This window comes from Oryx dammah, unplaced genomic scaffold, assembly GCF_014754425.2.
Source record: "Oryx dammah isolate SB20612 unplaced genomic scaffold, SCBI_Odam_1.1 HiC_scaffold_20, whole genome shotgun sequence".
Lineage (NCBI taxonomy): Eukaryota > Metazoa > Chordata > Mammalia > Artiodactyla > Bovidae > Oryx > Oryx dammah.
The window spans coordinates 67,460,718-67,485,474 of record NW_024070204.1 but is presented as its reverse complement, the minus strand read 5'-3'; the positions used below and the strand labels follow the sequence as shown (position 1 = coordinate 67,485,474).

Below are 24,757 nucleotides of genomic sequence, written 5' to 3'. Positions count from 1 at the left end.
ACCATTCCCAGGAAGGGGCTCAGCCTTCAGATGCAATTCAACAATCACCTTACTGCCAGCAGCAGGAATGCAGGGCATCACAGGTGCACCTTTTTAATGGTGCAGATAACTGCCTTTCACTTGGACATCGTGTGGTATGGCTACTGTAGAGGAATATTTCATGTTTTTGAGAACTTTTAAAATCCCCTTACCCTGTGCAAATTTTCAAAATAACTGGGAAAGTAGCCATGATACACAGAGTATACAGCAGCATTTAAATTGGCAATAGAGTGAAAACAGATGTCTGAGTATGAAGGAATAACATTATTTTTAGAAGCCTAAACACAACTGGGTGGGTGGGCAAGTTTTGGCATTTTCTGGTTAGGACAATGTTAATATCAAGTCTGCAAACCACAAAAAAGCTCCCCACTTTCCCTGAATAAAATGTGGTTTATTAAAAGGTGCGATACAACACACCATCATTTTACTAGTGGTCTGTTCCAAGGAGAGGGCTTCAAAGGCTTTAATCCAGAAAATTAAAAAAAAAAAAAAAAAAAAAAGGAAAACAGGCATTCTACCCGAAAGAGTCTGTCACTACTCTGAGATGACAAAGAGAAAGATCCAAGTTCAGGACATCAGAACTCTTGACTGATTAAGCCTACTGTAACAACTCCCATCTCCCTGGCGAGGAACGCCTAAGGGCATGGCAGGACAAACAGGGTTTTGGACTAAAAATTTTGGTTCTGACAATTTGAGAAATGAATTAAATCACTGTGGCAAAGTACCTAACAGTAACTTCCTATTAATAATGACAATGATGGTAACAATTAAGACTCTAGAAAGCAATGGCAGTATGGTTGTTTCTTTTAGGACTGTGCCTCAGGTTTTCCAGGAATTCCTTCTCGATTCAGAGGCTCTCTAAACTCTCTCCTTCCCACCCTACCCACTTCCCCTCTTCCCTTCTACCCGTGTGTGTGTGCGCGTGTGTGTGTGCGCGCGCGCACGCGTGTGTGTGTGTGTGCATGTGTGTGGCAAGAATACCCATGAGAGATTAACCTTTGCAGAAAGCTAAGAATTCTTATTCTCTCCAGGCTTCCTTTCTCATATTCTCATTTCCTGAATAATAAGTCTTGGCTACACTAAGCCAGGTTCCCTACTCTTCTTAAAAATTAGCCAGCTCCTCTTGGGTCAGTGTGGAAGGGCAAGGCCACCTGCTTGTCAGAGCCAAGTATGGGGATGTATAGATGGCAGGAGCCAGCACATGAGCTAGAGCTGTCAAGGCAGAGCAAGAAGGAGAGAGAGCAAAAGGTGCTGCGAGCTGGCAACCTTGCAGAGTGTGTGGGGAAAAACACAGACTCTAAGGTTGCGTATGGATGATATCTTCTGAGAATTACAAGCAATCAGTATTCTATATAAATCACACAACACAGTTCATGAGTATACTGCAAGAGCTCAGAAGAGGGTACCTGTAATTACTATAGTTTGCTTGTGAGGGCTTTATACCAGCCACATGGTAACAGCCAAGCCTGTGAGTCTTCCATTTGCTTGATCCATGGATCACTGAAACAACTCTTTACTTTTCATGTCCACCCAGGAGAATATAAAACACACTTACAAAGGAGAGGTGAAGAACTCTATTTTGATGAAGCACCAGTGATCTCCAGTGTAAAAAAAGCTGTATTGAGTGCAGAAGAATGTAAGGTTGATCACAGACTCAACTACCCACTGCCTGTGTGATCATGGGCAAGCTATTTAATCTGGGTAAGCCTCAGATTCCTCAACTTTAAATCAGGACAGGGCTTACCCTTTCAAGCACTGTCCAGAGTGTAAAATGAGAAAATGAATTATAAAACACTTAAAGTATCTATGACAAGTAATCACTCCATACATAGTACATTATTTTTATTATTATTACCATGAGTGAATGTACCAAAGTATAAAACACCAACCCTTACACTAAGAGACCTAGCCCACAAACATCTGGCGGAGACTCTTGTGGCCTACCAGTGGGTCTTCCTCAGCCACACTCTAGGAACCACACTGCAGACCACCGTGATGTAGAGGTTTTGTGTCAGATGGGGTTTTGCCCTATAGCTCTGTTTTCCCCTACATCTGCCTCCTCCACTAACTTTAAAATGTTATTTCAGCCTGAGGAAATGGTTATGTTAGGTGGTGTCACATACTGTCATGCCACAGAAAACTGAATTCATACTGTAGGTTATGATAGTACTCATGAGAATTAAAATAATCTATGTCACCAAATCTTCAATCTGATCAAAGTCCTTGCAGAGTTCCTATTTATTAATGATTGATCTTAGACATCATCCTTCTTATAATGAAGGACTTGCTAAAAATTATTCAAGGAAATTTGAGATATGTTATAAAGAATAGTTGGGAGGAAAAAAGTAAAAAGTAATATAGTTTCTAAGATATATGCATAAGCAGCCTTAGTAAAACTACATAGGGGTAAAAGACAATCCCTCTTATCTGAAACACACACACCAATTTAAGGTTCAAGCTAACACTATGTCTCAGTTACTAATACTGTTGCAGCAATTTATTCTAAGCTTTGAACTGTCAATAAATCCATTAATTCCTAAATTTTAGGATTTGTCTGGCAAAAGCTTTAACTCACTAAAAGCTTTTACTTCCCTAAAAGGTTACTTTACAGCTCATTTTAGGGAACAGAATACTCAAGACAACAGCTTGCATTTGAAATAATGATATTCCAGTCACATTCAGATTTACCATTAACCAAACAGTTCCATTAATTCACATCACATCTGCCTTAAAAAAGAAGTGGGCGGCTACAAAAAGCACATGTTTCTCTATTAATGAATTTTGGCACAATAACTTTTATGCCTATCACCTGGGGATGAGGATTACTTCACATTTGGGAAGCCGAGTATAACTTTATGGGTGATACAGCACTGCCTAGCAAAGGTTGAACTTTTTTTTTTGCCAAGGAGGAAATAGTGAAGTAACCAAGACCTGCCAAGAACACATGTGAAAGAGTTAATGAGAAATGCCTGTGCATGTCTTTCCTGGTTCAAGGAAAAGGGCTAAATAATAAAATCGAACTAATTAGAACACACGAACAATATCAAACACCTCCAATGTCTCTCATCAAGTTCACAGAGTTTTACTGGTCTGGGGAAGTTGCACTCAAATCCAAAATGGTCCACGAGTGTAATTTGCTCTATAAAAACCACTTAACTATTGCTTAGAATCATATTGGAATCCTTTTAATGAAAAAGTATGGGAAATTTACGGAGGAAACTGCGACTGTGCCTTCTCTAGTTCTCTCTAGGTGGCTCAAAAAGGTGAAACTACGTTTACCTGAAAAACTGGGCCTTGGATTTTGGAAATTTCATCAAATTAAAAAGGTAATTTTGGATTAAGGTTTCAATTAACTGGCAGCCTTGCAAAAGCATTTCACATTTTAGAAAAGTTAGATATTTTTTTTTAATACAAAAAGGCACTATCCAATCTGAAGAATGTGCAGATTACACATTTAAACATATTTGCTCTAAGACTTCACCTTAAAAAAAAAGACCCGTTCTATGATTTTTAGATCAACTGAACACTAAGCCCATAAAAAAGATAAATCATAAAATTACCTCTATATCCTGGATAATCTTTGGGTATAATGACCTATAAAATGAATTGGGAGGGCCATCTGTTGGTCTGTTTTTAAACAGGTACTGATCCCTGGCAAATAAAAACAAACAGATGTTACATTTTTGCACATAAAAGGGTGAATTTTATTTAAACATGGTGCTTACAAAGTTGTATCTTTCAAGTCTTTTGATTTGCATTGAGCTTTAACAGTTCAAAAGCAGGATTTCTGACAATTAAATGTACATGTTTGACATAAGTTCAACTTACAGTTCTTTACATGATCCTAACTTTTTATTTTCTGAATACCCAACACAATCATCCAGCCCTTCACTCTACAGTTCAATAAAAAGGGCTACTGTAACTTTGTGAGAAATCTGACTTAGTACATGTCGAATCTCCTCCTATAGAGGAAGCACAGCCCTAGCCACCACTCACACCACCTCCGGTGTGTCCCAGCTTGGCGCTTTTTCTCTGTGCTAACTGGGCCAGACTACTGACACGCGCAGACCTATAAAGCTGTATTTCAGAGACGATGGGCTGTCTCTGAAAAATCCTGCCTGTTGTATCCCTCCTGTCTTCAACCAGGATCAACATCTAACAGCAAAATGACAGATATAATTATCTGACTTTCTCATGACTCCCCTTTCCGTATCTATCTCTTGGTAATGGGATCAAACGCCTAAGGAAAATGTGAAAGGAAAAGCATAAACATATAGCTTTGAAAAGTCAAACTTCTCAAACTGTATAATACATCCAACAGTTAATAAATATACAGGAAATATGCATTTCAGAAGGGGTTATTCTAACAGCTTTAACTTTCCTCCTCTCAACTCTTGACCACGCATCTTTCTCCACTTGTTTAAAATAGGCCAACACATTAAGCCAGTATTTGTAACTACGTTTTTTAGTACTCAAACTGACCCTAGGTCAAAGAAACTGTCTTTCAAGGGAACAAGCAACCTGAATACTTACCACCCTCTTCTTTCTGAAAGTCCCTTCCACAGAGGATCAGTGCGCACCATTCGTTCAATCAGCTTCTTCCAAAGCATTCCTTCAGATATCACTCGCTGCCATTCTTTACACACCAGCTCTGCTGCACACAGAGATCTGGCATCCAGGTAGGAAAGAATGTTTTCTGCTATGTGATCTAAGCCTTGCTCTACAAAATACAAAAAGCAATGAAGGAATAGGAAGGGAGACGGAAATGTACCAGCCACCATTTCCTTAAAGATAAGAGGATAAAGAAATCCTGAACCAGGAAACATACTTGAATAATATCAAAAGTTCTGCAGATACACATGTACATGAGTACCTAAACATACATACTTCTTTTTGGTTCTGATTTTTTAAGAAAAAACAACTGATGGTATCAGTTCCTGGGTGTAAAAGTCAACCCTGGGCAGTTGTCAGATGTTCTAACCAAATATTTATTTTCATTTTCTTTTACAGAACTTTATGGGGCAATGACACCCCAAATTTTACAGATGAGGCAGAGAGAGGTAAAAGGATTCACGGTTTCACAACTAGAGGATAGTGAAGTCAAGAGTGGAACTTTGATCTCTTCCTCCAAAGTTTGCATCCTTTCCCCTTTGATTTACTGCTTCTCATAACTAATCATCCCATTAATCCATGACCTATGTGAATCCCCTGGGGCTAAGGAGACAAAAAGGTGGAACACTAACTTCTATGAAAAAGCTTATGAAAAAAACACAACAATCCAAGAATTAAGTCAAGAGAACTTAGTTGTACTTTTGTCAATCATTTTCCTCCATCTCCTTCTTATGCAGGTAAAACCCTCAAAACCATGAACCACATCCTACAAATTCTAGACCCTTAGGAGGTTTAATCCTACACAATGCAAGTATCCGTTCAAAGACAAGCAAGATTCAGCCTTTGCCTGACATTCAAAGGTAAGACGATCCCTCTGGTCAGCAGTCGCCACCTACACAGTCCCGTCCTGTGGTTCTGGACATCCCCTTCTGCAGCTACAAGAAATAAAGCTTTCCCCAGGTCTCCTCTGTGTGGCAGTGGGAACACTAAGCATACAGTTGGAAAATTCCAAGTTCAAGTCCAGGTTCACCACCAAGAAGTTCCATGGCATGAAACAAAGACCTAAGCAATACTGAGGCACCCCTGTCCCTTGTTTTCTTTACCAGGTAACATGCAATGGCCAGTACTATCCTTTCTCATATGATGAATCAACAAAGTTTTATGATAAGATTTTAAAGATCACAAAGCATCATTCAAGGTTAATATTTTCTTTTTTCACAATAAACAGAAGCAGTATAGTCACACTAACTTGACAGGGTCTAGGTAAATCATTAAACTTTCAGAATCTCAATTTCCTCATCTGTATAAAATGAGGATAATAATTTTTGACTTATTTTGAAAATATAATGAGATGATATATAAAAAATGCTTTACAAACTAAGGTTTTTTTCCCATTCTTGAGTATTTACACTGTTGATTTATGGTTTACAGGCCCTTCACATACTGGTTCCACTCTACACTAGATCTAATACTCAAGTTAAGATCTGATAACGAAGACTCACTACACTGCGGTCACTGTATTTTCCTGGGTATGCCATTATATTAAGAGATGAGGCAATCAAAGATTACACTGCCTTCATCTAACAGCCAAATCACAGTAGACTCCTAAGACGTTAGTAAGCTGAACTGAAACCTTAGGCATCTCCCCATAAAATGTCTATTAAAAACAATTCCCCCTAATTCTGCATTGGTATGGCTAAGTTAAAACGGGAGGGCAGATTCACACAGAAGTCTACAGTTATCCTCACTAGAGTTCACTTTCAAAGCTTTATCTGACCCTTGAAATCAGCCTCTACAATTCTGATTCTGTCACCCAGAAGTGTGGACATTCCACACCAGATCTGCATGACAGGCAAATGTAGTAAGTATTCCAAGCTGTTGGCAAACATGCTAAATGGGTCAGAACCAAGGACAGCACCCATGATTCTATATTTCCCTTCAGGCTATTATACATCCATTCACTAAATACAAAGTACCAACCCCGAGCTACCAGTTCTATAATTATCTGGATTGTATACTATTTTCCAGCCCACATCTCTCTATTTAGCCCTCAAAGATACTTGGAGAAACTGCCCCATGAAGACACTGCCATCTTTACATTATCAGGTGAACTTGGTATGGTTACTCTTTGTGTTCCCTTGCTGGTGCTCACTACATGAAGTTGGCGTTGCAATTTTTTGTTTACAAGTTGCTTTGTGTCCCTTTTAAACACACACAACCCATGTTCACTTTGGAAAAACTTTGCCTGTAAGAAAATATCCTTAAATCCCCGAACCTCACTGCTCAAGAGATAATGACCTTTGACATTCTGTACACTATATCCTTCAAGGCTTACATACTACTACATAGTCTTTTCAACAGCTAAATAACTTTTGATAACCCATTTGAGAATTCGGCCAGAATGAAACATCAAATTCAACAGCCAGTATCTCCCAAATACACTGTCTCCCAGTTCTCTAGTTCTGAAAAACCAGGAAGTTGGCTCCTCAATCATCTCTGGGTATTGTCACGCAGGAGACGACCAAACACAGCTGTACACGGTGCACGTGCGCAAGCGCAGCCAGCGGCTCTGCCTCCTGGCTTGCAATTATTTCTCAGTGTTTCACAATTCTGAAAAAAACCACCTCGGGTTCTGTCACTATCCTGGCACAACATCTCTAGGTCTACTTGTTACAGGAGCTGTGTGTTTCCTAAATATCTTCTTCCTTTCTTGGACAATTTTTCTCCCCTTCTAGTTTTAAAGCCATGGTTCTTAGTGGCGAAAGAAAAAAGGATAAGTTAAATGAGGAGCGAAAATACGCTGTTTCTTCCTATCACCACTTCACCATCTATTCCAAGTATACTAGCCCTTCATTCTTCTCACTCTTGCTCCAAACAGTGGATTATTTTATTCTGTTTTTAACTCTCCCAAATTTTGTAACCATTTTAGACAATTTCACATTATTCAGGGCTTGGACTTTTTGATACCATTCTCAAAGATTCAGGCTACCATTCTATTATCTCCAGGCCCCTTTCTTCCATCTAAGTGTATTTAAAGTGAGGGAAATTCACGGAGAATCATAGGGGGTTCTACTTGTGCCTCTCCACTGACAAGATTGACAAACTATTAATCTGAACTTCAAATTTCAGAATCTCTTTACCCTCTTTGATCATATTTACATTTACAGTCTCCACCCATGGCCTAATAAACTTAGCTCTTCTCAACTTTCCTAATTCTGGGGTGCTTCTCTGACTATCCTCTAGTTTCTACGCTTAACATTAGCACACAGTCACTGTCTAAGGTTTATGTTAATTCCAATTATTAACCAAACTCTGCTAATTGGTTATAAACACCCCCAACCAACACGCCTCTCAAATCCTCTGCTGAGAGAGAAAACAAATAGATAAGAATACATTATATGCTGTCTTTTCAGGCCTCAATGGCTGCCACATCCCCATGGTCTGAATACTAGCTGGGAAAGCTGCATCCAAACCTTCCACCTGGCTGGGTGGTCTATGAGCTGGTTCTAGGAAGCCTGTGTGGTTATACTTGAATCATTTGGGGTTAGTGATTTGAGAAACAGTAGTAGCAAAAATAATTTCTGAATATTCTCCTCATCAACTGAGTCAGAATTCGTAGATGGTGGGCCCAGGAATCTATCTTCTTAAGAATTCAGTTTAGTCGCTCAGTCGTGTCCAACTCTTTGCAACCCCATGGACTGCAGCACGCCAGGCCTCCCTGTCCATCACCAACTCCTGGAGCTCACTCAAACTCATGTCCATCGAGTCGGTGATACCATCCAACCATCTTAGCCTCTGTCGTTCCCTTCTCCTCCTGCCTTCAATCTTTCCCAGCATCAGGGTTATTTCCAATGAGTCAGTTCTTAAGAAGTATCACCAGATAACTCCTACATGCTGGGAACTTATGCTTTATAGCAACAATATCCCTTTTAGTCCTCACTGATGTTCCCCTACCTACGGGCGGTCAGCAAGATTCTGCATAAGGAAACTCATTATTAGACACATACCTCCTACTCTTTCAAATGCCTCTGGTCCAATCTAGCAATGGCTCAGTGGAATCTGGGGGGTTTACTTCCTTTTGTTAATCCTTTAAATTCACCCCCTCTTTTCAGGGTGCAGCATGTGTCAGTCTCTTGGAAAATACTGGCTAGAGAGCCATACAACCTCGTGGAAGCAAATCAGTTTTCCTTTTTGGATCTCAGTCTTCCATAAAATAAGAGTAATATTAAATGCTTAAGATGAATTATCTCCTATAATCAGCATGATAACCCTCTGAGACAGGCTATCAATAGCCTCATTTTATAGAGAAGGATCTTCCTAACCCTGTTGGGAAGGTTAAGAAGAAGAGGTTATTCAGGAGTCAGATACAGAGCAGACATTTGGTAAATACCAGTCTCTCTTCTTCCCTCTTGCAGAAATTGCCTTAGCTGGTATCACCGGCCAAGGAAGCTCAGCAGTATTCCCTTCCCTTGTTATTTTCTGCCGAGAAAACATGACATGCCTTCCCTGGCAAGTTGGTAAGTCTTCCCTAATAGCTTGGAGTAAATCTCATATTCCTTAAATATTGAAAGAACAGGAATCACACAACCTCTATTTAGGCACCTGGGAGTAGCCACTCCCAGGAGCCATGAAGACTTTATAACTTTCTGGTTTCAAGACTATTCAGAACAAAGAGGTTACTGAATTAGGTGGCCCATTTGCCTAAGCTAAAAAGTGCTCTGAGGTGTTACAACTAAAGCATTTTCTTAAAGTATCAATGTCTGGCTCTCATTTACTCTACAGTGCTGAGACTCCCCCATCTCCCACAGCACCCCCCTTTCCCAAGGCAGTAAGAGGACACATTATGGCCTCGGAAAATGAGTCCAGAATACTGCACACACAGTGCTGAAGAAGTGCTGCTGGTGCTAATTATACGCACCAGAGGAAGGTCTGGAAATTTTTCAATAATAAATTAAAACAATTAAAAGGCAAAATTTCAAAGCTCGGTATGTAAATAACACTGCACCAAAATGAAACTCAAATGTGTAATGTCAGTTCAATGCCCTTGACTATAGCCAGTTTCAAGACAGCTGCTTAGATCATACAATTACAGAAACTTTATTATTTTAGAAACGCATTTCAAAGAGCAGCTGCAAAGAAATTTTCTTCCCCACCCACCCCTGCTGTCCCTTCCCCCTCCCTAGTCACAAATCTAGTTGTAAAACCTGAAGTCAGAGACTTTCTTTCCTGACAGCAATAGCGTGTCACTGGATTTCTTTAACTTGGAATATACTGACCTAAAGATTCAGACTAAAATGAAGTAAAATAATGCTCAGGTCACAAAGTCCAACATTTTGTTATGCCAACAGAGTGGCACATACACCTACCTACCTAAATGATGTCAGGATGAATCAGTTCGGAAATCAGTGGGTGAATAATTAAAACTTCCTGGCAATAAATCGCATTGCCCCTGGAGAAGCAGGTGTTTCCTGCCTCTCTGGACTTTTTTTTTTTTTCCCCCTTAAACTGTCATCCTCAGACTACCTACCAGATGCCAGGCATATTATGTACATTATCTTTAATCCTCACAATATCCTATAACATATTAGTATTATTCCCACACTGATAAGGAAACAGAGGCTCCAAAAAGTGAGCTCACATATTAGGTGCAGGTGATGGGATTCAAATGGGGGGCTGTCAAATTCAACAATCAGCCTCTCCACTCTGTCATACTGGACCGCTGGTCCTGCATCCAACCTAAAGCCTACATTCTGGTTCTTCCACAGCTCCCAAGACCGCTGATCTAATCTCTGTCCCATTTACAGTCTGTAATGGTTTATCATCCTTACTTGGGGGACAAAGGAATAAACCATGGCCACGAAGCTAAGTGTTTTTAAAATTCTTAATTGCTCAGACACCTCACCAATACTTATCATCCTTCTCGAAGCACAATCTGTCTCTACTTCAAATGGTATAAATTTTCCCTTTAACAACAGTTCTTACAAACCACAAACTTAGCCTGCAGAAACTGACACTGCAGACTAAACATGCACCATGATTTTTAAAAAGCATATCACAATTATCACTTTTTCCACTGAACCAAAAGGAGCCAGAGACCACAGACATTTTCCATTTTCCCTGTACTGACAGGTACGGTATTCACAGCAAGTATTAAAAAGTGAAAACTACAGACCGTTTTTATAGAATTAATGGTTTTTACAATCAAAAGAAGTCTTAAGTTGACTGTCAATTTCAACAAAGTAAAAATTCAAACTCAGGATCATCTACAGTAAAAGCTAAACATCAAACCAGAATAATGATTAGTAAGTTACTCCACACATTATTCAATCTAAGTATGAACAAATACATGGACCTGTTTCTTCCCTAAAGCTCTGTCTTGAGGCATGGTCTGTGCTAAGGAACTAATGCCAGATCTAATCCAAGTCTACTAGACAGCAACCAACACAATCAACTCGGCCAGCTTGTCCCCAGCTATTAGATTCATATGTATGATATATACTGACACATGTATATATGTTCAGATCAAATCCTGCTAAAACAAATAGCAATTTAACAAAAACATTTCCATGTCCCAGCCAACGGTCCATTCATTTCATATAATATTCAGTACCACAAAATTCCACTTTAACAGAGATATGGACAGTGCCTTGAAATTCGCTGTAATGAAAACTGAATTGTATGCAATTATACTAACCATATTTATATACATAACACATGTTCATCTGTTCTGTCTCTTCTCCAACTCTGTACACTCCCCAAGAGAAGGGGCTGCCTCTGAACTACACTCTGCAAATCAAGAGAACTTCAACAGTGCCACCTCGTGGATGTTCTGTAAACACAAGTTGGGTTCTCTGGTATTCTAAAATGTTTGAGAAGCAAATTATAGACAAAAAACAAAACAATCGAAAGCAAACAAGCAAACAGAACAGATCTGCTTGAAAAAATGGAAGCCCAGCTTCATTTATCTAAAAGCACTTAAGAAGAACAAGTACAGGTGTCAACCTGGGCTAATGGGAAGTTGCTGTATAACACAGGGAACTCAACTCAGGGCTGTGACAACCTAGAGGGGTGGGATGAGGGGCTGGAGGGTAGTTCAAAAGGGAGGGGACACATGTATACTTATGGCTGATTCACATTTTTGTATGGCAGAAGCCAACACAGTACTGTAAAGAAATCAACCTACAGTTTAAAATAAATAAATAAATAAATATATATATATATATATATATATATATGAAGTGAAGTGAAGTCGCTCAGTCGTGTCCGACTCTTCTGCGATCCCATGGACTGTAGCCTGCCAGGCTCCTCTGTCCATGGGATATTCCAGGCAAGAAAACTGGAGTGGGTTGCCATTTCCTTCTCCAGAGGATCTTCCCAACCCAGGGATCAAACCCGGGTCTCCCACATTGTAGGCAGATGCTTTTACCGTCTGAGCCACCAGGGGAGTCATATATACATAAAACAAAAATGACCCTGTCTTTTCTTGGTTTGAAGTGCAGCCTGGCTCAGTAGAAGAGCATGGACGATGGGGGTTCTGAGTTCAGAGGAGCTGCGGCGCACACGCACTCGCCTTGCTGACATTCGCCTCCAATTCTCTCATACAATTATAAGCATGTCTCTTTCCTTCTCTTCCATGCCCTCTCTCTTTAATTAAAAGTACAAGATACTGAAATGGATCGTAAGCCATGTAGTCTATAAAGAGTAATCTTAAATGCAATGGATTTCAGCTTTCGCACTAACTTTTGAACCAGCCCCCATCATCACCACACAATCACAACAACCAAGATGTATGATCTTAGGCGTTTCATCTGATTTCTCTGATCCTTGGCTTTATAACCTATCTAATGAAAAAACAGCACTAAGTGACACCCAAAGTCCCTTTCAGCAATTAAATACTACGATTCTAGAAAAAATGAGGGTTCCCAGAAATACTAATTCAAGAAATGAGGGAAAAAATGCTATTATTTTCAGCACAAAAAGAACAGTAGGCTCAAATTTTCCTAAGCTAACTCTCAAATATCCTTAAATACTACCACTGTGGAAAGTGAACTCACAAGTTCTGAAAGAGAGGTTAGAAATGACAGGCTGGCATGCCCCTTTGCAGCCCCAGGTCTCAGGCCTGGAACATGAGCCCAGGGCCTAATCACTGCGGGAAATACTTAAGACTATGGAGCTGTGATGCACTGTGCATGTTTGCTTGCTAAGTCTCCGCAGTCGGGTCCAACTCTCTGCAACTCCGTGGACTGTAGCCCGCCAGGCTCCTGTCCATGGGATCCTCCGTGGGCTGCCATCTCCTCCTCCAGGGGCTCTTCCTGGCCCGGGGATGGTGCCCACATCTCCTGTGTCTCCTGCATGGCGGGCAGGTTCTTCACCACTAGCGCCGGCAACGCGCTGTAAATCAGTCAGGCTAAGAGAGAAGCTACCCTTTGAGGAGCCATCCAGAAGCTTGCTGGGACCAATGTTACTGGTTTATCCTTGGCTCTTTCTAGGCCAATCCTGGCATGGCAGCTGCTACTTTCAGGCTGCCCTGACCATGGCAGAGGAAAGTTTTCTGGGCAGCATTCTCAAATTCTCTTCCAGAGTGAAACCTCTCTATTCTACCTGGACAAATTTAAAACAAGACAATTTTAAAACGAGGGAAAAGAATTAACAAGTGATCAAAAAATCAAAGGGGGACGAACAGGCAGAGCACAGAGGGTTTTCAAATCCGTGAAAACAATTATGTAGGACACTATAATGACAGATACGTGTCATTATCTATTTGTCAAAAGCCACAGAATGGACAACATCAAGGGTGAACCTTAAAGGATGTATTCTGGGTGATCATGACATGTCAAGGTAGGTTCCCATACTGTAACAAATGTACCGCTCTAATATGGGGAGGCTGTGCTGGTGGTTGCTGGGGGCGCGGAGGGGCCTGGTGGAAACTACTTTCTGCTCAGTTCTGCTGTGAACCTCAAAGTGCTGTGAGAGTAGTCTGTGCAAAGTAAACAGCGGGGGGCAAGGAGGAGAGACCAAGGGGGCAAGGCGGCACGCAAGAAGATGCAGAAGGAAGTTGCAAGAAAGTTACTGAGACATGCTATCAATTTTCCCAATGCTCTGCTGCTATTCCCTAAATGTCACTTCAGATATAAGTGAACATCTCAGATTTGAGGACACTTTCCAAACACTGTAGGAAAAACTGTCCCATATTAAAAAATAAATACTGTATTACAAAGGCAAAATGCAGACTGTATAGAGACCACATCAAAAAAATATATAATAGCATTAATTAATGTAGCAACAATATTAACCAGTGGTCAACACTATTAATCACAGAAGCTGCCTACAGTTCCTAGATAGATGCTAAATTATAACTTCTCTTCTAGTACCACATATCAAAATACAGTCTGTATCCCAAAGAAAGGCTGTCTCACACTATATTCATTCACTCATTCACTTTGCAAACACCTACTTGGCTCCACCTAGGCTCTTGGGATGGGCATTCTTCCACTTTTCAGCTTTTTTTTACAGACAAACACGGTTACCTGGTAAAGCGGTAATAAAGTCCCGCTGCAACATGGGCTTCAGGTAAGAGTTAATATGTCCATGCTGGTAATGACACATTCGTGAAATAAGGTGTTCCACAAATTCCACTTGATCTGATTCAGACCACTGGTCAAAATATTTAATACACAAGTCTTTTTCTTTTTGATAGTTTCCTTCTGATGGCCTCTTTCTGGAGACGATCACTGATGATGTTCCATTACTTATCTATTTTAGAAAAACAAAAGAGTAATTAGTTTGACAAGGAAAATGAATCTAAACAGTCTTCTCATCAGAAACATATTTTTGCCGTGTGTATTTATACTTAAAATGCCAGTTTTATCTTAAAGCCAAACTCATTCCTTTATTAATTAATTCAGGCAATAATTTAAAATGTATTCAGAGATCATGTACTCAGATTAGTCACTAAAGTAAATGACAAAGTCAGAATCCTTTGTAAAGTTAAATGGTGTCCTAAATTATCCTCCTCCAATGCTTATTCCCAAACCATGTTGTTATCAGTTAACTGAGGCTGGAGAAGACCATCTTAGAAAACCTGTTCAACTTGGCAAAGTGGCAATTGACTATTAATGGTTTGTTTTCGTTCCTCAGAGTTGAAAGGTAAAGCTATATGCATTTATGCAAACACTTCTCACACTTGTGCATGCATCAGATAACAAAAGAGTATACTAACAGAGACTGCCAGGGGCCACTCTGGAATAGAGCCCTGAGCTACCATCTAACAAGTTCCTGGATGATGCTGATGCTGCCACTCACTCTAAAGACTGCACTTCAGGGACCTCACGCTGAAAACCACTGCTCTCTGTAACAGAGAAACCAGAAAGCAATTCAATCTAAACAGCTTCATTTTACCTAACAGTTTCAATCGCCTCTGTATTATTTCCAGGGCTGCTAAACTGCTGACAAAATAGTTTATAGACTTTCAATCCCTCTTTCTGATCACCGACTCTGAAAGTTACGCCGACAAACCACACATGCCTAAAAATTTCCTCATCTTATTTAGTCTGTTTGTGGATATCCCACAGACTCCTATGCTAATGGCTGCATCTCTCATCAAATCTACATGGCCCGTGCATACAACCAGTACACTTTTTAAAAACTCAAACTGCATACGCTACATCTGGACAACAATATCCAAAAAAATCTAAATCCCTAGACTGAAGCCACAGCTGCTTCTGATAAGGCTCAGCAACTTCCCTGTTTACAAACAAAAAACCTCAATACTTTTGTCAAACATTGTCAGGCCATGTGTCCATCACTATTCTGACAGCCTCTTCATGTGTAACTAGAAGGAATAACAAACAAGAGAATTGTGAAAACTGAAGAGTTGTGTCACAAACGTTCACTAGTTCCGTTAGCAGCTTGTCTCAGAAGTCTTGCATGGGAAGAAGCAAGAGCTTCTGTTATCAGCATGTCCCCTAACAGAGCAGACTGAACCCATCCCAGAAAGAAAACATCCTTTGTAAATATCCAGCAGAGTCTTTGACCTTCCTTGGTAAAATATTAAAAACCTTTCATATCTGAAGCAAGTTCTTTTGTCGACATTTAGAGGTATAAACCTGGAAGGTCTTATCTCCCTCCTCATTTATCTCACCACTTCCTCACCTAATTTTCTCCCCTTGCATTCTTTGGGGTAGTGGAGAGCGCATCGACACCACGCACCACCAGGGGGCAGCACTGAGCGGAGATGTATGACGTTGCTTGTGGTAAAACATTCATACCAAACAGGACCAAAACATCAGCGTTCAAAACAGTCAGATGAAATGAAAAATATTTGCTGTGGTGAAAATCAGCTAGCATAGGAGCATCTTTGCTAATTTTAGGCATAAGAATGTTCACCATAATGTTATAATAAAGAAAATTTAGGAAAAAACCACCCAGTTACAGGCAACTGGTTCAAGTGAATACATCTACACAAAGTTCTATAAAGCGGCCATTAAAATTAGGTTTATAAAGTAAGATTTTAATAAGAAAAGAACATGTTTATGAAGTATCAGGAATGAAAGAATTTTATATAGCATATGATCACAATAATTTGTGTTAAGGGGTACACGCCAAGACAGAGTAAAGAATAAATATGAAAAGGGTAAAAGTGCCTCATCTTGAGAGAGAAAGCTGTGTATTTTTTCCTTCCCCTTTTCTTCCTATATTTTTTCATAATAATTAGCCAAAATAACTATGTTCCTAACAGGTTAAACATAAGTATCGTAACAACTAGCATTTGTGTACTGCTTTGTAATTCACAAAATATTTTCACACTCATTATTTCACTTGATAAGCAAAAGAGTTATTATTTCATTTTCAGAAGGGTTCCTAGCCCTCTAGCCTCCCTAGAGCACTGGCATACAATTAACTAGTCTATTGAAAGACAGATGAAAAAAAAGGCCTGAAAGCTAGCGTTGAGAACCACTGTGAGTTGAAAAATCAATAGTAAATTAAAAGAATCCTGATGCAAAATACCAAACGTGAAGGAGGGAACAGAAGTCAGTCTGCGCAGTTCCCCCTGAAACGACAGCATGTGCTTAACTCCACACCACACTCTCCATTTCTATTTCTAGCCACCTGCTTGGCCCAAAGAGATCTTCCTAGAATTGCTCCACTTTGTTACTTTTCTTCATAAATTTGTTGGGGACACTTTATTCTTGTTAATAACTAAAGTACTCCTTTGCTTCAACTCAAATGAACTCAGAGAATATTTTCTTTATTAATCATTACTGTTTTTGGATTTAGATTTGTTTTGCCTGCAACTGTATCTTCATGAAAGGAAAATTATGTGTACCATAACAGGTGATGGAAAACATCCAATCATGAAATGTATATGCTCTCCATCTCCCACCTCACCAAAAAACTGGGGGACAGGGGGGGCAACTGGCAAACTAAAACAGAGCCAGGAGAAAGGAAAACTGGATTTAAAAGGAAAAGACAGACATTAACGATGAAGTGGGGCGAAGGGAGGTAGCTGGGAGGGAAGGCCAGTGCGCACAATGGTGCCTGGCCAGGCTCCACTTGAAGTGGGGGGGAAGGGAGGTGGCTGGGAGGGAAGGCCAGTGCGCACACTGTTGCCTGGCCAGGCTCCGCTTGAAGTGGGGGGAAGGGAGGTGGCTGGAGAGAAGGCCAGTGCGCACACTGGTGTCTGGCCAGGTTCCACTCTGGCAACAGAGGGCACCGCCACACTCGTGGCTTAGACAGTGACCCCAAGACTGAGCATCTCTGGGCTGCAGCCAACTTCAGAACCTTGTGTAAACTCCCCAAATCTTGATAAGGACACTTCCCTAAGGAACAGAACATAAATTAGGGTGGATTCTGAAACTAGCAAAATTGCACAAAAGAAAAAAGTCCTTGGCTCTAAGCTTCACTGAGGACAGGAGCTGAGGGAGCATCTTAATCTGCAGTAAGTCAGTTGCTATCTTCTCTGTGCGCCGCCATTCCTACCTGCCAAAGAGTATTTTTCTTTGGGGACTCATCTTCATTTTGATCCTCCATAACTGAAGTGTTCTAAGGGGGGAAAAACAGGTTATTTGAATTATGCCGAGTTTTGCAAATCCTAAATAACTACACCAAAATGTAATTTTGAAAACCCAAACTAGAGTGTACCAATACCAACCCAAGAGCTGTTTGACTTATGGCTAACTTATGACCCATGCCATTTTGGGTCAACAGGAGTGTTTTTATCTTTCATAAATTAATACAGTTAGTGGTTGGACAAAAGCAAGCATAAACCTTCTATTTATGAAGGTAGGGTACAGTGAGAAAACAGGCTGAACTGATTATGGGAGTGGGGCTGAAACTACCTGAATCATTGCTGTTACTCTTGTAACTCATGGAAAGAAGCCCCAGAGACCCACTAAGCTCCTGATGATTGCACAAAACATTTACTAGAAGGTCTGCTATTCAGTAACCCACCCCAGCCACCAGCAGTTAGAAGTGACAAAGCCCTGGAAGGCCCCCGCCTCTCTCTTTCCTCCCTTGATAGTCCTGTTTCTTAGGAATGGCTTTGCAGTCTCCCCTAGCAAGCATGGTGGGTGCCCAGCCTTTTCCCTTAAGAGGAGGATGCTGTTAGCCAGTAACAATCTGACTTGCCTTGGGAATGCATTAGCTTTTGATTTTTGTGTTTACTGCACACAGAGGCACTGTGTAATTATTCTTTCTGGTGACCCAGTCGCTCAATAGATGCCCATTAACTGGAGATTATACATGATTGGATTTTCCCTTTTGAAGCTCCTACCTAATAGCTAAATGGAAACTTAATGAGAAGGGGAAGTGGGAGAGTTGTACTCTGAAAGGAAGAATAACTCATTTATGGATGGCAGTCCCTCTCTTCCCAAATCTAAAATTTCAAGATTGGGGTATATAATTTAAACTACAACATTTGTCCATAGTATATTAGCCAAAAAGATCCTATAGATCTGTTGAAGTTAAGTGTTTACAAGACCCTGTTTATTGCCTATAGAGGATAAACCTCTCTCTTAAATTCTCCCTCTTTTTCCTTTACATTCTTCAAGTTGAAAAATGTTAAAAGACACATACAGTATTTCTAAACAATCCATCTGAAAACACCCAACGTAGGTGGTGGCAGAAGAATCACCGCGTGACACCAGTGGTCTGCAGGCCTCACAGCAGGGTCTGATCAGAGATGTAGAATGGTGGAGTAGGAAAGTCAAAGGCTTTGGAAGAAAAGAGAGAGGCGAGAATGGGTGGTGGGGGAGGAAGAGAGGGAGGGAGGGAGGGAGGGAGGGTGTGTATGTGTGTGTGTGTGTGTGTGTGAAAGACAGAGATATCCTGCACAGGTTGTTCCATGCATGGACAAAAACAAACCACACAAAGCCGTGTGGATGGAAAGTACCAGTGCAGTGGCGGTGTGTAATAGGTATTCAAAAACTGTTCACACCCTGCTACTTTCCCTTAAGTGTTCTCTTCTCACGATTTTCTGACCTCAGACTCTAAAAGAAAGATTCCAGATGCTTGCCGGATAGGGAAAAGCCATTGGCTTCCTTGGTAAAACCTTACAGATCACAGAACACCAAGGTCTGCAATGCAGAAGGAGGGCAGGAGGGCAGGACTCCATATGTTCAAGTCGACTGTGAGTTAGAAAGGAAGGCAGTGCGTCCAAGCATCCCAAGCAGGTCTAGAGTGGTGGCAGTGAGAAATGATCCTGAATGGAAAAAGTGGGATGAAAAATACAGAAACAGAAGTAGTATTCCTCTCTCCAAGTATTTCCCTTTTACTGCTATCTTGAAGGACTTATGGATTAATAAAGCTGGCAGGTTTCCACAGGGGAACAAAGCAAGTGGAAGCAGCAGGAAAGGGGGAAGAGTATCCCTGGGGTGTGACGGGTAGTCACAGAGGCATGGCAACGCGCAGCACCGCCACGGCCTGGGTTCTGAAAGAGTGGCAAGAAAAAACGTGAAGAGGCGAGCATGCCGAGTGGAAGATGGACGGAAAGAGACGTGCAGTGTTATGAACTCGAAACTAAAAATAAGGGAGCCTGCATCCACCAGAGCTATTCTGACACAAGCTACCTCAGTACTTTCCTCACTCAAGGAGGAAACAAAAAGACAGGCAGACCATGCAAGGAACAACTGTCTTTCCAGGAAGAAAATTTAATTCTTCCTTCCAGTCACTCCAAAACAGAGAAACACTGTTTATTTACAGAGTTAAGAAGGAAACTTCCCCCGCCCCCATAAAAATAGCAACTGTTCTCTTAAGGCTTGACAAAAGGGGATAAACACACACATACAATTTAGTAAAACTGTATTTAAGAGAGTACTGTGGGGGCTAGAATACATATTTTTTCAATTTCTCTTATAAAGTCTTCAGCAGAAGATGTCAAAGGGAAAAATACTGAAACGCTGATCAGAGGCTCTTTTCCAAAGAGCAGTCCAGGTGATACAGCAGATGCTCAGAGTGAAAAGGACCCTGGGGTCTCACGAAGCTTGAGAAGCGCTACAGGCTGCTGTGCAGGCTCTCCCCTCGCTCCCTCCTCCTCCTCCCTGCCGCCCGCCCCACCACAGACACACACACCACCAAGACGCGAAAGTGCTGATGGTCACTCAGTCTTGTTCGACTCTGTGACCGCATGGACTGCAGCCCACCAGGCTGCTCTGCCCATGGGATTCACCAAGGCAAGATCACTGGAGTGGGTTGCCATTTCCTTCTCCAAAGATATTAAAGGCTCTGTACATCTCACAATTTAAAAAGTCAGGTTAGATTAGTTTAATCCAGCTTCCCCTAATTTACTGGATGTGGCCACCCCGCTCCCTGCTCCGCTTTACAATCCCTAACTAAGAGCTCCGCGCACTGGCAAGCCCTGGGCTGGGTCGGCAGCATGCATGATTGCTTCCTCCTCCCGCGTCACCACATGAAGACTCTGGGAGACAGAGGAAGTGCCCACTTTTGGTAAACACAATATATGCCTTACCCTAGTCCCCATTATCTTTTGCCACCTGCTGTATGTGGGAATAAGAATGGACGGCAAGAGTAGAATTTTCTCAGAGCCACGGGTATTTTTTTCTTTTTTAATCAGTTTGACTTTTATTTCTTAAAGGTTTAATAGATGAAAGGTCACAAGTTCAAGGGTGAAGTAAGAACAAACAATGAGCCTTCCTTTCAGGAGAAAAGAAAGGCAGCTTCCTATATCCAAGCTCTCAGATTAAACCATGAGTTAAACCAATCTGAAACTTGAAATCCTCTTTAAGCCTCCGACACTTCTGGGAAAGGGAAGTTCTTGGAAATACCAACATGGCTTAATCACTTCCTACCTTCTCATCATCATCTCTTTCCTCCTACACCTACCAAGAAGCACCACATGCATATAAACATATAGACCTTCCTACTACCAACAGAAGATACAATCTAGCAAGAAGCAGCCAGACTCTAAGGCAGATCAACCTTAGTACTAGTGACATTTGGAGCCGGATTAATTTCCTGTTGCTGGGGGGTGGGGGGTGCTGTCATGTACAATATAGGATGTTAAGTAGCATTCCGGGCTTCTCCCTCCCCAGCCCTAACTGTGATAGCCAGAAAGCATCTCCAAATGACTGCCAAATGTCAGGGGCTGGGGATAGGGGATGCAGGCAACAAAACTGGCCCCCTCCACGTGAGAGCCACTGCTCTAGGGGTGTGAGCTCCTAAACTCACCTTCTTGGGAAAATACACTAAAAAACACTGCCATCTCAGTTCTGGCCTTTCTCTTCAGGCTTCTTTCCTTTGACCCTTGTGTCAATATGTCATTTCTTTAAACACAGTTTAATCTATGGTCAAGTAATTCATGGAGTACACACATATCTAAATTCTGGGATAAATCCTGCTTGCCATTCAATTCCTATACAGGAAAACTTGATATAAGAAGTTCTTTATACTAGAGATTCTTGGGCTTTGGGGTATGCATGAGGGTGGTACATATCATGAAGTCATACACGAAAGTGTGTATACATTCCTCCAGAAAGATCCAGAGTTTTCATTAGATCTTGAAGGTGTCTCAAATGTGATAAAATGACAAAGCATGTCTTTGACCAAACAGGAGGCCACGGTGGATGGAGCCTAGGTTTATGTGTTTCACTTTGATTTAAAGTTCTCCCAGTAATTTTTATGTCTATCTCTGCTTTAAAATTACTGCTAAGGCAAAATGATGTAGTCCATGTAGTACCACCATCCTAAGGAAATAGCACTGATGCCTCTGTTAACAGACTCTGTCCCAACATGAGGTATTTCCAAACTACCAAATACCATGAGAATCTAATGTCTGTTCCTTCTCTTATAAAAGGACTTCCCTGGTGGCTCAGAGTCGGTAAAGCGTCTGCCTACAATGCAGAAGACCCGGGTTCGATCCCTGGGTCGGGAAGGTCCTCTGGAGAAGGAAATGGCAATCCACTCCAGTGTTCTTGCCTGGAAAATCCCGTGGATGGAGGGGCATGGTAGGCTACAGTCCATGGGGTCGCAAAGAGTCAGACACGACTGAGCAACTTCACTTGGTCACTTTCAGAAGATGCCAAAATGAAAATGCTGCTCTCAAGCTACACTAACCAGAGGATCATTTCCAGAGTATTCCAGGTTAACACAAGAGATGCTCAGAGAAAAAAGGATCCTATGGCCTAATTCTGTTTGACAAATGTGGTGCAGCACACGGGTGATGCCGCCACTCCACTCCCAGAGACGGTGACACACTCCATTAAGACGCTGAAGGTGAATTCTGTGAAGCAACTATCCTTCAATAAAAAATAAATTAATTTTAAAAAGATACTGAAGATATCTCTTTAGTAATATCTCTTAGTTAAAAAATGAGGCTAGGTTAGTTTAACCTAGCTTTCCCAAATTTGTTGGATACGGCCACCCCCTTTCACAAGCTCTTAATAAGAGCGCCACACAACCCTGACTAGGGCAGTAACACGGCATGACTCCCCGCCTCCCATTTCACCAGACAAACCCTTTCTGGGGGCAAAGGGAATGTCCACTTTGCTAAACACAACGCATTCCTCTCCTATTTCCAGTCATCTCCCCAGTCTGCCACATGGGGTTAGTCTCTGTAAAGGCGAAGCAGGCTCTAAGCAGTGATTTATCTCTGCCAGTAGGTGCCACCAACTAACACAGAATATGCGTCACTTGGAAAATTCTCTACTTTAAAGAGTTACATAAGAGGAATCAACTTCCTACTTTAAAATGCTACAAATTCTGCCTTTTGGCTTCATGATAAATGCTTATCAGTGTAAGATTCATATCAAAAACATCTTAACTCCTGAGGCAAAGCAGAAACAAAAACCAAAGCAAAACTAAAAACCTCAGAAAAGACCTTAGAAAACATGGGGGCGTTCTACCGTTTTCTCCTGTGTTTTTAAATTTTTGGATTTAAGAAATAAAGGGCAACAGATTCATGGTGCAAAATGCTATCAGACAGCTTTATTTAGTCCTGCACCAGGCTTGTTTCCTACATTATCTTTTGCTCTTCAGAAAAAATATGAAAGTAGATATTCCAACTTTACAGAAGAAATTGAGGGTCAGAGAAAGAAGTAACTGGCTAAGAGTTACACAGTAAATTAGAAACGTGGGGCTCAGATCTAGGTCTGCTGTACTCAGAAATAAATGAACTTTCTATACAGAAAAATACTTCTCTCAGGTGTTTTCCAACTGCTGGCTGTGGCCTATGAAATCAATTTAATGGGCTGTAACCAGCATTTTTTAAATAAAACGAAATTGAATCCGGGCATTCCCCTGCCCACAATGGTGAGCATAACAAAAATCACACAAAAAGGCTAAAAGCAATAAGCAAAAACATGTTAACAGGAAAAATCAAATTAAAAGGAAAGCAAAAGTCATTACTGCAAGGAGAGCAATACCCAAGTCAAACCAATAAATAACACACAGGGCTTTAAACCTCTCTAAAAGGCAAAAATCTATAAAGAGGATAATGTGTACTTTTATATAATGAATAAACTTCCAAAAAGTACAAGACAATTAGAAGTATTTAAAAAAATTTAAACACCTTTTCATCTTCGACACATCAAACAGACCAACCAACAAACAACACTTGATTTTCCACGGAACATTAGAAAAAAAAAAAAGAGCATTAAGCCAGAGAAGAAATCTCAAATACAGTTAGGAAGCAGGAAGAGATTATACGTTTGAGATCAGACCAAGCAGAAAAGCCTAGATTTAGTCTGCCAATTACTACTTGCATAAACTAAAGATAAATACATGGAACAATGACTGTCACAGGCATATCAAACACCTTTGAGTTGTTACTGTTAATGCCAGGTTGGCCCCTAACCTAGGCTACAATTCTTCCCCTTAGTGTTAACCAACACATTGCTGGAAAATGAGATCAGTGGAAACCCAGAAGCATTCATCTGGAAAAAAGAGGAGACAAACTTGTCCAAAAAAGCAGCCCCTACCTTTCATACTACTGTTGCAACTCAGAAGGAAGTTCTATGCATCATGTATGTATCTACGCACTCTGTTTTTCATACAGTGATTCCAGCCACTAATAAGTCCAACTTAATCAGAAATGTTCTCCTCCCTCCACACAAACATTAAAATGTAGGAACAAACCAGTGGTTTTCTTTCTACAATAAAAAGTAGTAATACATTTTAAATCCATTGGGAGTTTGACTGAAATGACTGTGCACGATATTACTAGTGTAGTGCGGTTCCTTCCAACTTGCCTAACCTACAGTTCCACTCAAGTTTTTAATGGCTGTTATTAACATTACAAGACAAGACTGTACTAAGGTATCTGGAAGAATAAGTAAAGGAGATGTTTCTTCCTTTCCTCACAAACTTTATTTCTTATGCCTATGTTATTAGATTTTAAAATTTTTCTTGAAAGTTACAATAATTAAAGTAGTGTGGTACTGACAAAGCAAGACCAAAGAAACAAAACAGAAAGTCAAGAAACAGATTCATTTACACTTACAGTTTGCATGTGATGACACTAGAATTTCAAATAAGGGGAAGAGGGGTCTTTCAAGACGGAGTATTAAAAATAAAAGTTAGGAACTTTTCTGGCGGTCCAGTAGTGAACACTCCTCCTAATGCGAGGGGTGTCGCAGGCTCTACCCCTGGGGAACGA

The 24,757-nt window shown here is 40.9% G+C and overlaps 1 protein-coding gene across 8 annotated transcripts in view; it reads right to left on the bottom strand.

The window, feature by feature from the left end:
- FBXW11 (F-box and WD repeat domain containing 11) overlaps positions 1-24,757 on the bottom strand; it is a 129,941-nt gene that overhangs the window by 24,925 nt on the left and 80,259 nt on the right. For 6 of the 8 annotated variants that reach the window (XR_005724851.1, XM_040262759.1, XM_040262754.1 and 3 more), the window contains 4 exons: positions 17,629-17,691; positions 14,178-14,403; positions 4,573-4,759; positions 3,600-3,690 (listed from right to left, as the gene is read on the bottom strand). Coding sequence is in view for 7 of the 8 variants with exons in the window: in XM_040262754.1 (XP_040118688.1) it covers positions 3,600-3,690; positions 4,573-4,759; positions 14,178-14,403; positions 17,629-17,691 (567 nt within the window). In the remaining variant the exon portion in view is untranslated. The remainder of the gene's footprint in view (positions 1-3,599; positions 3,691-4,572; positions 4,760-14,177; positions 14,404-17,628; positions 17,692-24,757) is intronic. The other 2 variants (XM_040262760.1, XM_040262757.1) reach the window with 1 other exon arrangement.